General features: G+C 45.2%; 1 protein-coding gene across 1 annotated transcript; it reads left to right on the top strand.

The window, feature by feature from the left end:
• The first annotated feature begins 302 nt into the window (after positions 1 to 302).
• sh2b1 (SH2B adaptor protein 1) lies at positions 303 to 11526 on the top strand. Its single transcript, XM_071518855.1, has 11 exons — positions 303 to 472; positions 1014 to 1036; positions 1238 to 3390; positions 4519 to 4620; positions 5262 to 5353; positions 6025 to 6107; positions 6764 to 6919; positions 7283 to 7494; positions 8313 to 8487; positions 10264 to 10354; positions 11388 to 11526. Exons 3-11 carry the CDS (start codon positions 1657 to 1659, stop codon positions 11407 to 11409), a joined length of 2667 nt encoding a protein of 888 aa, XP_071374956.1. The 5' UTR covers positions 303 to 472; positions 1014 to 1036; positions 1238 to 1656; the 3' UTR covers positions 11410 to 11526.
• Positions 11527 to 13690: the final 2164 nt, after the last annotated feature.

Raw genomic sequence — 13690 nt, 5'->3', positions numbered from 1 at the left:
AACCGGGACTTTGCCATACCTGACGGTTAAGTGAACTGAGACCCGGACAGACCCGGACAGTGAGGGTCTTGACTTGTGTCAGTCAGTAGGTTGGATCAGTTTGAAGGGGTGGGCAGGAAGATGTCGGCCTAGTGTTTTTCATTCGTTCTTTTTTATCGTCATAGTTTTGGGAGGGGGCAGAGGGGTCATTCATCAAAATCCAGCCAGCAGTTGGCGGCGATGCAACTATTTTTAATGGCAGCTGTCAGAAAGCATGAAGGAGGAACACTGCGCTCACCCTCCGCTATCGCGAGAAACCGAGCAGTGCGAGAAGAACGGGTACAGGCAAGGCACAGCAATATTCATATTTAGCAACAACAACAACAACAACCATTATAAAATGATTATCACGCTAGCTAGACTGGAAGAATGATGATTCATAGTCCAGTTTCACCGAAAAACACGGATAAAAACACTGGAGTGTGAAATACAGGTACAGAAAACGAGATTATATTGTGGTGAAGCAATATTGATAGCTAGCTAGCTGGTTTATTAATAGCTAGCTAACTGGCTAACGGTAGCGACATTAGCTTAGCTCGCAAAGAATCTTTCGTGATAGACGATTCAATATGTGGTCGTGTTAGCCAGCCAAGTAGCTACAGCTTACAGTAGAATCACAAGGTCCGCTATATCTAACTAGCTAAGTAGTGAAGTAAATTTATGGAGGTCCGTGAGTAAGTAAACGTTAGGTAGCTGTTGGCTAGCTAACGTTACACGTCTTAAAAGAAAGCTGAATGAGCAAGACTCACACATTGCTTGCTAGTTAACGTTAGCAAGATAGCGAATGAAGCGAGCTGATCTCTAACACATTATTCATCGCACTTAACGTTGCTCTACGTTACTGGTGGCGTGCAATAGTTAGCAATGGGAAATCCGTTGGGTTGCTTAGCTACTTGACGAGCAGCGAGTTTGTTTGTGTGACATGTAACGCTAGCTAATGTCAGCTTATCACAAGTCACCTTTCCTTTTTATAGATCATCACCTAAGAGCCAAAATGGTAAGATGTAACATCAGTTCGAAATCAAGCAAGAACAGACAAACTCTTGTTTCATACTTTGAAAATCAGCTAGTTAATAAGCAAAATAATTGGTTAGTTAACCACATGTTATATTTTTCATCCTCTGAACCCAAATTGTGCTCTCTAGAGATGAATGACTGTATACATTTGTGCACAATGTGTTCTGTGTTGTTTTTACAGGATGTGGCCATGCTCCTTTGGATGTATGACAGACGGTGAAGAAGAGGCAGACCTTGTGAATCTCACACATCTAACCTCCTTTACCCTTCCATTTACTGGCTCACCAATACCCATTTATTTCTTTTTAAAATGATAAATTATTTAATTTCATGAAAGAATGTAGCAAAGAGCTTAGCCTTGTAGATATTTGACCTCTTCTAACCCCATCGTGCATGGGTTTGATGCATTTTGTTTTTAACAATTTAGATGGAGCTGAACGCAACACTTAAGTTCACACCCATTTGTAAATTATTAGACCAATGTGCCGTGTTTGCCCCCAGTCAATTACCCCAGCTGTGCAATCACTTCAGGTTTCTGTTGTATGTTTGAAGTGATTTGATAGATCATCAGTCAATCAGTGCCGCTGGCCTCTCAGGAGAATGAACGGCTCTCTTTTAACCCCGCCCAGCCCCCGGGCGGCAAACTCCTCTCCTCTGCCTCCATCACCCTCCCCATCTCCGTCCCCTCCGTCTCCCTCTTTACTGCCCCTGTCCCCCCGGCCGCCTCCTCTCCCACCTCTGGTGAGCCCTCCACCCCAGGCTCACCCGTCCTCCCTGTCAGACACCCCCACACCGTCCCCTTCGCCTTGCCTGAGCTGGACCGAATTCTGTGAGCTACATGCCCGTGTGGCGGCTGGTGACTTTGCTCGCCACTTCCGGGCTTTTCTCCTGGAGAACCCCCACTACTCCCCAGACTCAGCTGCTGCCTTCTGCCGCCGCTTTACCGACCGCTTTGTTCGTCACTTCCAGAGTGAGCTGGAGGGGGCGCCCCCACCGAGCTGTGCCACTGGGAGGGAGGACATGGGGAGCTGGGCTCCCCAATCAGATGCCACTTCCCTGGAAGAGGAGGCGGTCTCACCCCTGCCCGTGTCTGGGGGAGCGGTCCTCCCATGTGCCCCGACTAACCCGACACGGGCCTCAACCAAGCCTGCGCCGACACGGCTAGTGTTGGAGAACCGCAGCGGGGACAGGTTTCAAGACTCCTATGCCCACACCCAAATCCTGCCTCCATCCTCCTCCTCGTCTTGCTGCTCTTCAGTGGGAGGGAACAACGGGAGGCGTGAGGAGAGGGGGGCCATGGTCGCCCCTGGGAACGGGGAGGCTCCAGTTGAGGAGGAGGAGGACAGCTGGCTAGGGGTGGCGGCTGTTGGGGAAGATGTTGACCCAGAAGAGAGGGAAGCAGAGTCCACAGAGGTTTGCCTGGACAATGCAGATCCCTCCCACACTCCTCAAATTCCGCCTTCCTCTTCCACTCCTCCACCTGGCTCCAAGGGCAGCAGTACGCCCAACTCCTCCAAAAGCAAACTGAAGAAGCGCTTTTCACTGCGGAGCGTTGGTCGCAGCGTGCGGGGGAGCGTCCGGGGCATCCTGCACTGGCGAAGCTCCTCCAGCGACTCGGCCCAGAGCCAGAGCCAGCTGCCCTCTAGCTACAGCTACACTATGGGTGTGCAGGACGCCACCTTGGCTTCAGCCTCCAAGAGGAACTCTGGAACACAGCCTCCTACGCCCACCTCCTCCATGCCCGTCTCCCTCTCTCTGCCTCTCTCCCTGCCCCACTCCTCCTCCTCCTCTCTCCCGCCTTCGTCCTCCAGCAGCGCCACGTCTCTTTCTCTTTCTGAGGCGGCCCGGGACCGGCGGCGGAGCAACGGCGAAGGTGGCGAGAAGGAGAAGTGGAGCCAGCGCCTGGAGAAGCTCAGGCTATCGCGCTCGCCGCCTCCTGTCCTCACGTCAACGACCGTCGGGTCTCACTCCTCCTCTTCCACGCTGCCCCCTAGCAGCGCGGCCGCCGCTGCCATGGGACCCCCCAGGAAGGTGGGCCGGCTAGTGCGGGAGGGTGGGGTGAGCGTTAGTTCGTCCAGCGACGAGTTTAGCGGGAGTCACGGCTTTACCGGCTTCTCCTTTGGCCTACTGCATCACGGTACGGACAACAACAACGCTGCCTCGGCGTCGGCTGCTGCAGCTCAGGCTGGTCCAGTGCAGCCTCTGGCCAGCGGGGGCAACGTGCCCTGGAGAGGAGGCCGCTGGCATAAATGTCGTCTGGTCCTTAGGGAGAGGGACAAAGAAGGTAGTGAGCGGGGAGAGGAGTACTACCTGGAGTTCTTCATCCCACCCAAAGTAAGTGAGCCCCCTCCTAGGAGACATCAAATCATGTTGCCCATGGACGTTTTGTTAAGTTTTTATTTGATTAGGAAAAGTGTGAAGAGAAAACACAGCTGTGTAATTCTAAACAAAGCTACACAGAGGAATAGAATTCAACAAAGTACATTATCATTTGTAATTGCTAAATAATGTTGCGCAAACCACTGTTACATTTAAGTGTAAGTCATACACAAAGTCATTCTGTTAGAAATAGCACTTATTTTATATGCACAACAGGTATGATACAGAAGGTTTTGCAGCCAGAATTGGAATGAAGGATGGTGACTGTAAATGATCTAAACACAACAAACACAGTAAATGTTGAGGCTTACTGTCTATAAGAAATGCTTTATTCAACCATCAAGAATTTAATCTGGGCCAATCTTTGTGGTGAAGCCTGCCATTGGACACCAACAGTATACCTTTTATCAAAGGTATACTGTGACATTTTACCTTTTAAGTCTGTTATTTTCTTCTGCCCCTTCTTACAGAGTAAGAAAAGGTTTTGTTTTATATCAAGTATCACTTTTACCAAATAACTTATTAGCATTCCTCATTCAAACCAAATGAGTACCACTCACCACAAGATAGCTACATGATGATGATGCTGACAGGCTGCTTTTAGAGCATCTGAAGCATAAATGCAGATGCCTCCCTTACATTAAATGGCAAGTGAAGAATAAGATCAGACTATAATTCAAAAGTCACATAGTAGCTCTTATGGGCGATGGCTCTGGTATACCCAGGTTGCTGATGTACCACTGACTGTAATGATGCAGTGACAGCAGTAGCAACAAAATAGAAAATATACTTTGGCTGCTTTTGTTTAGGCTAGAGATTGTAAATGACATCAATCCAACTTTTACAGTCCTCTCCCACAAGCCTCTATTCTCTACACCTCTTCCACGTCATTTCTTAAAAACACACCTTTAAAAACTTAAATTTATTTTTTAGTTAATGATTATTACTGTTAGCTCTTGCCCTCTTTTCTGTAAAGTCTGGTTAAGAAATGGCTCCGTGAATAACGATTACTACTCTTGCTGAAACAAAAATGCTAATGGAGAGCTGTCAGTTATTGATTTTGTGTTGTGTTTGTTGCCCCAGTCGTCCAAGCCCAGGCTGACTGTCCCATGCTGCTCTATTGTGGACGTGAGGAGCACCACGGCGCTGGAGGTCCCCGACAAGGAGAACACCTTCCTGCTGCAGGTAGTCACTGCTCTTCTCTCCGTCTCTGTTCCTCTGTCTTACCTGTCCCTCTCTGCTCAGTTTCTAAGGGCACGTTCACACCAAGCATGTTGAAGCAGTTTTTTCAAAGGTATTTATTTATTCTCTGGAGCGTTTACTCCTTCAGCTCGGTTTGTTTGGCCAGGTGAGAACAATGCCATTCGAACTCAGGTGGCACCAAATAATGGCACTGTGGAGTGGCTCGTTAGAGTAGAAAAAGTAAGGAAACAACCCCAAAACACGAGGATATATGGGTAGAAGGAGACTGATCTTGACATCTGATAACAGCTTCCTCATGTTTGTAAAGCATAGCATAACAAAATTAGTGTAAATCTCAGTCTAGACTGATGCTCATATTGAGCTATTTCTTCATGTGTTCTTAACTGGTATGAACACCAGAGAGGAAGAGACAGACGTCCATCATGCTTAGTTAAAGTTACAGGGACTGGAATCAGATTTGTTTTGAATTTCAGTGCATTTAGTTCATAATAGACAAGAACATGAATCAGTCACTGAAAGAATTTTCCAACTTTCCACCTGAAACTCTCAGTCTTGTGTTTTTCCTCTACTTTCATTCACATCATTTGGATTCTACCTTTCATTTTTCTTTGCCTTTATTTCAGCTGGAAGGCTCGGTGCAGTATGTGATTGAGACGCGTGACGCTGTGCAGATGAGAGCCTGGCTGAGCGACATCAGGAACGGCATCTGTCTCAGGTAATGGGGGCATCAGACACATTGGGATATCACCTGATAACTAGAGGAGTCCATTTCCTGGAGGAAAGGCGAGAGCAGCTGCACGCCTGCTTGCTTCAGCTTGAAAGGTTAAAGTTGAATAAATCAGGAAGAGTTTATCTTTCAGTAGTGTTTACAGTTCGACCACCAGATGTTACATAAAACGTATAGATTATCAAAAGGTTGAACACATATGCACATCTCCTAAATAACCTGAACATTTTAAAGTTGGATTGGAGTCTCTAGCTCAAACTAGTTAAAACGGAGAGAATATAGAAGAAGTGGGCAAGAGTTTTGGTATGAAAAATCATGCTAAACCTGTATCAGCAACACAGAGAGTAGAGGGAAGGTAGTTTGTGGCTCAATATCACAGTTAACATAAATATTCATAAAATATCCTCTATGGTCTTGAATAGCAATAAAATTTGTGTTGTTATCAACTGTCATTTTATTTCTGTTGTTGCAAACTTTGCCAGCGAGGCTTTAAATTTTTTAATTTTCCTAACCTTTATCCAATTAAAAACAATTCTTGTTTACAATATTATTTTAATGTTAGGCTACATGTTTCTGTTTCAGTACCATTTGCAGTTCCAGTACCATTAAATTGTGTGTGTGTGGGTTTGAGGTTCATAACTCCCTTTTCTCCCCTACAGTGAACAGGAAGATGTTGAAGGTGTGTGTGGCGGGGCGTTGGACATAAGTGGGACGCCTGAGTTTGTCGATCGCCTTTCACAAGGTGTGTGTGTGTGTGTGTGTGTGTGTTTGTGTGGGAGAGCTTTACAGGATACTGTAGTATATTTTATAGCACAGTGAATCTCTTGTAGCTGTACAGTATGTTCCTTGGTGATAGAACTAGAGACAAAAGTATGCAGTTGGTCAGTACACATTTTCACCATAATGATAGTCCCCTACTATTGTTTTCTCCGGGTATTTTTTGATTTTGAGATTGTATGATGTTTTGTAGAATCAACAATGTCGTACAAATTTTGTCAAGAAATTCAGTGTTTAAAAAATTTTTGAATTTTTAAAAAGCACATAGGGATGTGATTTTGTTTCAGGGTTTTTTTTCAGCATTTCAAATATTTGTAATCCTAAATTGCTGTTTTTGAGCGTAGCAAATTTAATGCAGCGTGAACTCTAATCAAAACATCTGTCAACACGCAGGTCATTGCACCTTCAGTTGACCTCCTTTGACTTGCAATATTCTTACTTTTCCCTCAAACAGTTTTCATAAATCTTTTGTGAACTAGGTGCTTTTAGGTGCAATAATGAGAGCGTCAACAAGTCAATATACTAACTACCTATGTACATACTATATTTTCTCTTTGTATATGTATTTAGTAGCCATGTTGATTCACTGTCTGCCTTCCTGTGGTCCTGCTGTTGTCTCAGTGTGTTATGGAGGCATCGGAGGCTCCTCACCTTTGATGGATCCTCTCCCACCGGAGCTGCCTCCTCGAGCCCCTCTGGACGAACCAGACGGCCGGGTTCTCGGAGGAGGCGGGGCTAGTCTGGGTACACCTTTTGCTGAGACGCCAGATGCCACAGGTGAATACTATCTTCAGAGTTTTTTTTTGTTTGAAAGAATGGAAAACACAGTATATGTCTCGAACACAGAACTGGGGTTGATTGGCATGGGGGAGACCAAAGTGATTCACCCCATTTAATCTACCTGCAACTCTCCTATAATTAATTGTGCGAGTATGAATGACTGCACTCTGATTCTTCTTCCTTTCACATTCCCCACATGCCAATCAACCCATGGCCTGCTGTGAATATTTCAGTTTCCATTTGTTTCAAACTAAAAAACAAGTATAAAACCCTTTTTATTTTGCATTGATCAAAGAGGAAAAGAATTGAGATTGTAGAAAATTGCACTGAGCATGACACGGACCCCTGGCCCTTCTCCAGGCTCCTTCCTGTTCTCGGAGGTAACGTCTGCCGAGGCGGTGGAGCACCCGCTCAGCGAGTGTCAGTGGTTCCACGGCACCCTGTCGCGCCTAAAGGCCGCCCAGCTGGTGTTGGCCGGCGGCACGGCGAGCCACGGCGTCTTCCTGGTACGCCAGAGCGAGACGAGGCGCGGCGAATACGTCCTTACCTTCAACTTCCAGGGCAAGGCCAAGGTGAGGCTGGGAGACGAGCTGTGTGCACGTGTGTGTGTGTGTGTGTGTGAGAGAGAGAGAGAGAGAGAGTTCCTAATTCAAGATATTGAGTGGATTTTTTTTGCCACGTATGCATCCAATCTGTATGTCCTAGGGCTGGGCGATAATTCAATAGTATCATTTATTGTCTTTCAGTGGAATCATATCGTGATGATATGAAGATATTTTGATATCGTGACACACATTTCTGCTGTCTGAATTGATGATGACAAGCAAATTTTACTTAAAAACTCATAAAATGAGGTATGGTAGGAATATTATTTGAATATTTCTGTTTTGTTTGACATCACACCTAACATTACCATTTGGTTCAATGAGATGAACATTCATTTGATTATTTAACGTGATTTCGCATACATGAACCATATCGTGATATATATTGATATCGAGAAAAATCCTTATGATTATCATGATATTGATTTCAACCATATCGACCAGCCCTAGTATGTCCAGATTTTGGTGTTTTTGAAGGCCAATATCCATATTTTCAGACTGAAGGTGTTAATATTTTGTGTTGGTGTTCAGTCTTTACACTTCAATCCTGCTAACAGTTCCCATGATGCACCACATGTACTGGGGTCAAAGTGAATCTCTAGAGTTTAAGGTTTTAGAGACTGCAGAACTAAGATGCATCAGAATTCAGATTTTTGCTAGATTTTGCCAGATTTATCGTTGTCAGTCAAATTCACTGTGAATGATTTAATCCTATTTACTGTTCTGGTTGATTTTTGACCTTTTACTTGGAGTCTCAAGCTAACTGAGCGCTTCCTTCCCACCAGCACCTCCGTCTGTCCCTGAACGAGGACGGCCAGTGCCGGGTGCAGCACCTTTGGTTCCAGTCCATCTTTGACATGCTGGAGCACTTCCGGGTGCACCCAATCCCCCTGGAGTCTGGCGGCGCCTCGGACGTCACGCTCATCAGCTTCGTGGGTGCCACCGCCGTTCGCCAGCCAGGTAAACTGAGAGGAAGCCCAACCACCAGTGTGAAGGGGGTGAAGGGGTGAAGGGGTCAGGAAGTGAGAGGGATCAGCTGTAAGGACGGCTGGTCTCTCCTAGCTCAGCGGGGCAGGAAGGGCGCTAACACTGCCGGGGTTAGCGGTTAGGGAGGTGATGGATTGTGGTTCAGTTAATACTAATCTTTATTTATGTAGCACTTTTAAAAACAGAAGCTACAAAGTTCTTACCAAACAGGCATTAAAGACCCCATTAAGTGGCATGGATGCATTTCTGAATGAAACAGAAAGTGAGGGTGGGAAGCGTCAGTGGGAGGGACTTATTTGAATATTGAGGGAGTGGGAAATTTTTGTATCCACCCCTGTGCAGGATGAGTCATCAACAGAAATGTGCTATTTACTAGAAACAGTCTGTTAATTTTGATATAAAAAAAAAAAAAAATCAAAACAAACATTTCATTTCATGGGAATAATGAAAAAATGGGTATAACAGATATAAACAGTGGTGGTGAGGAAGAAGGAAAAAAATGCAGAATAAAGCAGGCAAGTCAAATTAATTTTATTTGAAAAGGGCTTTTTGTACAAATGGGTTTTGAGAAGTGATTTAAAGGATGACACTGATTCAGCCAGTCTAAACTCCTCAGCCTCACAGCCTGATGGCAAAAGCCCAGTCAGCAGTCCAGGGGTGTGTGACCTGTTCATTTGGTACTTAAAGGACAATTCCAGCGTGATTGCAGTTTTTTGCTCATTTTTTTACATTTTCCATCCCGCTTTTCCCTCTCCAAAATAAAACTTTCATCCAATAGCTAACATTCTCTCTTCACGGTTACATTAGGACCATCTTCTGTCAGTCAAAACGATGAAATGGACAACAGACAAAGCAAGCTAGAGTGAAACGGAAAATTTTACTTAATTATGGCTTGAATTTTCTGCCGCCTTCTTTGTTGGCAGTAACTTGTAATATTTAGACAGCTTTTGTTTGAAGATATTTACTTCTAAAAACAATGAGAATAACGTGATAAAAGCACCGGAAAACGATGTACAGTGATGTAAAACAGTGAGGGAATGCAGGAAATGAGCAAAAACTCCACACTGGAACTGTCCTTTACTCCATCAGACTTGTCTGTGTGCATATGCATGAGTGCCATATTTTTCTATGTGTTGTTTTTTACAAAGATACTGCATGATATCTGTAATGTCCAAAGGCATGCATGCTTCCCTCCACCTGCACATCCACACTTTTATTCACTTACACAGTCCCTTTGCAACGTAGGATAACTTTGACCGTTAGACAGGCGCTCCTCAGTCATTTCATGTCAACATATCTCCATATCAGCCTTATCCTTAACCGATCTGCCTTGTCTCTTCTATCTTCCCGTCACCAGCCCTCCTCAGCCCCTCCTCTCTTTTTTTACCTGTCTAGGGTCAGATGTTGGAAAATTTTAAATTACCGTTTCCTTTCGACTCCTGTAAATTCAATACTGAATCTCAAAGGACTCTCATCTATTTTTCTAAGAGGAATCAGACCATGATCGATTGGTTTCCTCAGCAGAAATGCCCCTAGACTAGAAGAGAGTTCACCAGTGTAAGAGTTGACCATGTTGAATGCTGAATACCACTAACTATTTTGATACCAAACCCAGCTCACCAACTTAACCCCCCAAGCCCGATCCTCCATCCGCCCGTTCCCCCATCGCACCCATCGGTGCTCTGACCTGGCTGTCTCTGTTGTTGTTGTTGTTGTTGTCTGTTGTATCCGTTGGCTCATCCCTTGCAGGCCGGGACAGGGCAGGCAGCCGGCCTACAGTCTGTGATGTCATCACCACGCGCCATCCTGACTCTCCATCAACCCCCATCTCTGACTGTGTGTAAGTGAGACCGGACCCAGCTGAGTACAAGTGTGAGAAAGAGGGAGTGTTTGGGTGTGAGAGAGGTGAACTGTGTTTTGTTTTTTTTTTTGTTTTTTTTGTTCTATTCAGATTAGACATATTGACATGTTGCCCTGTGGAGGGAAAAAGGTGTAGAATAGAGCTGGGTGGGAAAAACATCAATGCACCAATACATTGCAAATTTATTATTTTTTGATTCTGAATCGATTCTGCATTGAATTGTATCAAATCCTATTGACTTTTATATTGTGACCCATAGTATGTGAATGAAATCGTACCTTGAAGTATCCAAGCCTAAAGGACAATGTTAATTTTAAAAACAAGACAGGAAAAAATCCAGCAGAGAAATACCTGGTATAGGCCAAACAGGAAATCTAATATCAGGAATATTGGCTGTGGATGGCTTGAGAACCAATTACAACCTCTAGATTACCCATCATTAATGATAGTTAGTATCATTATTAGTATCGTTATTAGTATTAGTATTAGTATTAGTATTTTTCACCCCTCCTCTAATAATTTATAATTTCTCCGATTGAATTTACCTGCAAAACTTCAAACATCACTAGTTCTGACGTATTTCCACATGTTCACACACAGTTGTGCCTCAGATAAGAAGATTCCTCAGCAGGGTCTGAATCGTTTTGTGTGTCAAGCTGTGTGTGTGTGTGTGTGTGTGTGTGTGTGTGTGTGTGTGTGTGAGGATGAGAGTGTGTATTCGTCCCTCGGTTTGGACTGCTTCCATGACTCCCATGGACTCCATGACCGCAGACTTCTTCCGCCTAACCCGGGCACTCACTCTCATATTCTCTCTTTTTCTCTCCTTCCTTCCTTCCTCCTCCCTTCCTCCCACCATGCTCTCATTCACTCCTTTCACTTTTGGCCTCCTTTCCTCCTCCCCCCTCCTGCCTTCCTTTTATTTACACTTTTTTCTCATTTTTTTCCCCCCCGGTCCCCTTTCTCTTTCTCTCTCTTTCTCTCTTCCTCTCGTCTTGTTTCTTCCTCCATGCAGACTTGACCAGCAGACCCCGTAGCCCCCCTCAGCCTCCCCCTCCCCCCCTGCCGCCCGGCCGCCCGCCGCCCCCCACCCCGCCGCAGGAGCGAGGGAGCGAGGCGGAGCTGGGAGGAGGAGGTGGAGGAGGAGCGGCCGCGGTGACGACAGCAACGACTGGAGCAGGAGGAGGAGGAGGAGGAGGAGGAGGAGGAGGAGGAGGAAGTGGCGGCGGCAGCAGCGGAGGTGGAGGAGGAGGAGGTGGTGGTGGTGGTAGTGGTGGAGGAGGTGGTGGAGGAGGAGGAGGAGGAGGAGGAGGAGGAGTGGAGGACTGGGAGGAGAGGGACAGGGACACCCCTCTCCGCCAACTGGAAGCCGTGGAGGGCGAAGAGCGGGACGGAGCGAGGGCGCCCCGAGCCATCGACAACCAGTACTCCTTCTTCTGATGAAGGGAAGGGCAGGAGGGGGAGGAGTGTGTGTGTGTGTGTGTGTGTGTGTGTGTGTGTGTGTGTGTGTGTGTGTGTGTGCGCGTGTGTGTGTGTGTGTGTCTGTGTGTGTGTGTGAGCGTGTCTAAGAGTGTGTGTGAGTGAGTGAAAGGGAGATCGGATGAGGCGGCGTACATCATAGCCATTCATAACCAGTATTTTTATTTTGTTAGCAAGGTAGAGGTGAGGAGGAGGAGGACGAGGTAGAAAAGTACTAACACTATATGAGAGAGAGAGAGAAGACTAATGACGGAGAGGAGGGTGAGAGCAGCTTTAGAACACTAAATAACGGTACGTTTCATTTTTTTTTTTTTTTTTTTTTTTTTTTTAGTCGGATAAGCTTTTTTGCCGGTACGCCTCACAGCAGGCTCTTGTATGTGCAAATGAAAAGCAGTGAGAGAGCTGAAGCCCTGTGAAGCCAGCAGTCCCAATACCTCACAGTGGTCCTGCCAAGACAGCACACGCTAGCCAGAAGCCAAACACTCTCCTACAGCGGCAAACCGCCCCGCTCTCTCTCGCACGGAGAGGAACAATCTGCCGGTTTAAAGGTGCAACATGTAGCGTTTCAACATCCGTAAATCAGTACCGCACTAATTTTGAGACACTACTATCATCAAACTTGCACTACAGGTTCCCCCTATAGAGTAGATGATCTGATTTTGGAGCGCCTTGCTGCATAAATTTGCATATTAATGAGGAAAATCTGATTTTCTTGGGAGCTACTACAATTCCTTAATGCTTCAAGATACTGAGTTCATATTAATACCGCGATGTGTTATGTGAAGACAAGTATGCTGCTGACATGGAAATATTTGCCAATTCATCCATTCATTTCATAAATTACCTCATTAGCATAACTGGTTATGGTTAATGGCCGGATTATGGCCGGACATTAGGCAGTTTAAGTGCTTCTGGTACATTGTAGCCCACAGGGTCGGATCTTTTTGAAAATCTGCTGGATTGCTTTACGGTACAAAGGGAGATTGCTTTACGGTACAAAATAACAACAGTTTTTACTTTGCAACTTTATTCCAGTTCCACTATTTTAACTGCATACTTTCAACTTAATGTTAGCTTACATATTTGGCTGGTCTTGCTCTTTTGTGACAAGAGACAATGGATTTATGGAAATGTGGTCGCAACACAAAATGCTACATGTAGCACCTTGCTTATTGGCAAACACACCTGGTAGAACATCAGCTAATACATCTTATGAAGTGTCGTCTGGTAAATTTGGCATACAAGTGATCCACCAAGAAACACTTTATTTCAATAAAATCTGTACTTTTAGAACTGATTTACACCGTACACTACCACCCAGCATGGTGTGTTCAGTGGAAGAAGATTGTGGGAAATAACAGGCAAACCAGCTGTAAAAGTTTACATTTTATTGAAATAAGTGCAACTAGGTGTATTAGATGTATGCTAAATTGAAGAGTGGACCCTAATGACACATATTTTTTAAAATCATGTCTAGCAACTATGTGTGTTTTCCATTAAGCAAAGGCAACATTAAACTGCCAGATTTTTAATGTTTTGTGAAACGTTCTCTCCATACAAGAGAGACTGGAATGTAATGGGGCAAAGTGGCAAATACACTAGAGACAGGAAACATTTACCTCAATCACTCTCAGCAGCATCACTCAACCTCTCTCTCTCTCTCTCTCTCTCTCTCTCTCTCTCTCTCTCTCTCTCTCTCTCTCTCTCTCTCTCTCTCTCTCTCTCTCTCTCTCTCTCTCTCTCTCCTCTCTCCACACTAACTGGTAGAAAAAAAGGCTGAACTGGGAGAGATTTATTTTCTTTCAGAGAGAAATTATTATTGATAATGATACCAATAAC

Source organism: Centroberyx affinis, unplaced genomic scaffold (genome assembly GCF_046629955.1).
Source record: "Centroberyx affinis isolate AG114_WGS23_722 - 3 ecotype Tasmania unplaced genomic scaffold, CSIRO-AGI_Caff_v1 ptg000637l_1, whole genome shotgun sequence".
Lineage (NCBI taxonomy): Eukaryota > Metazoa > Chordata > Actinopteri > Beryciformes > Berycidae > Centroberyx > Centroberyx affinis.
The sequence above is the reverse complement of the archived record's forward strand: the minus strand, read 5'-3'. Positions and strand labels throughout refer to the sequence as shown.

Excerpts from the sequence above, each read along its gene's own strand:
- sh2b1 (XM_071518855.1), top strand. The coding sequence starts at position 1,657 with ATGAACGGCTCTCTTTTAACCCCGCCCAGCCCCCGGGCGGCAAACTCC. Across the intron at positions 3,391-4,518 it reads AGTTCTTCATCCCACCCAAA|TCGTCCAAGCCCAGGCTGAC; the intron begins GTAAGTGAGCCC and ends TTGTTGCCCCAG. Across the intron at positions 6,920-7,282 it reads TGAGACGCCAGATGCCACAG|GCTCCTTCCTGTTCTCGGAG; the intron begins GTGAATACTATC and ends GCCCTTCTCCAG.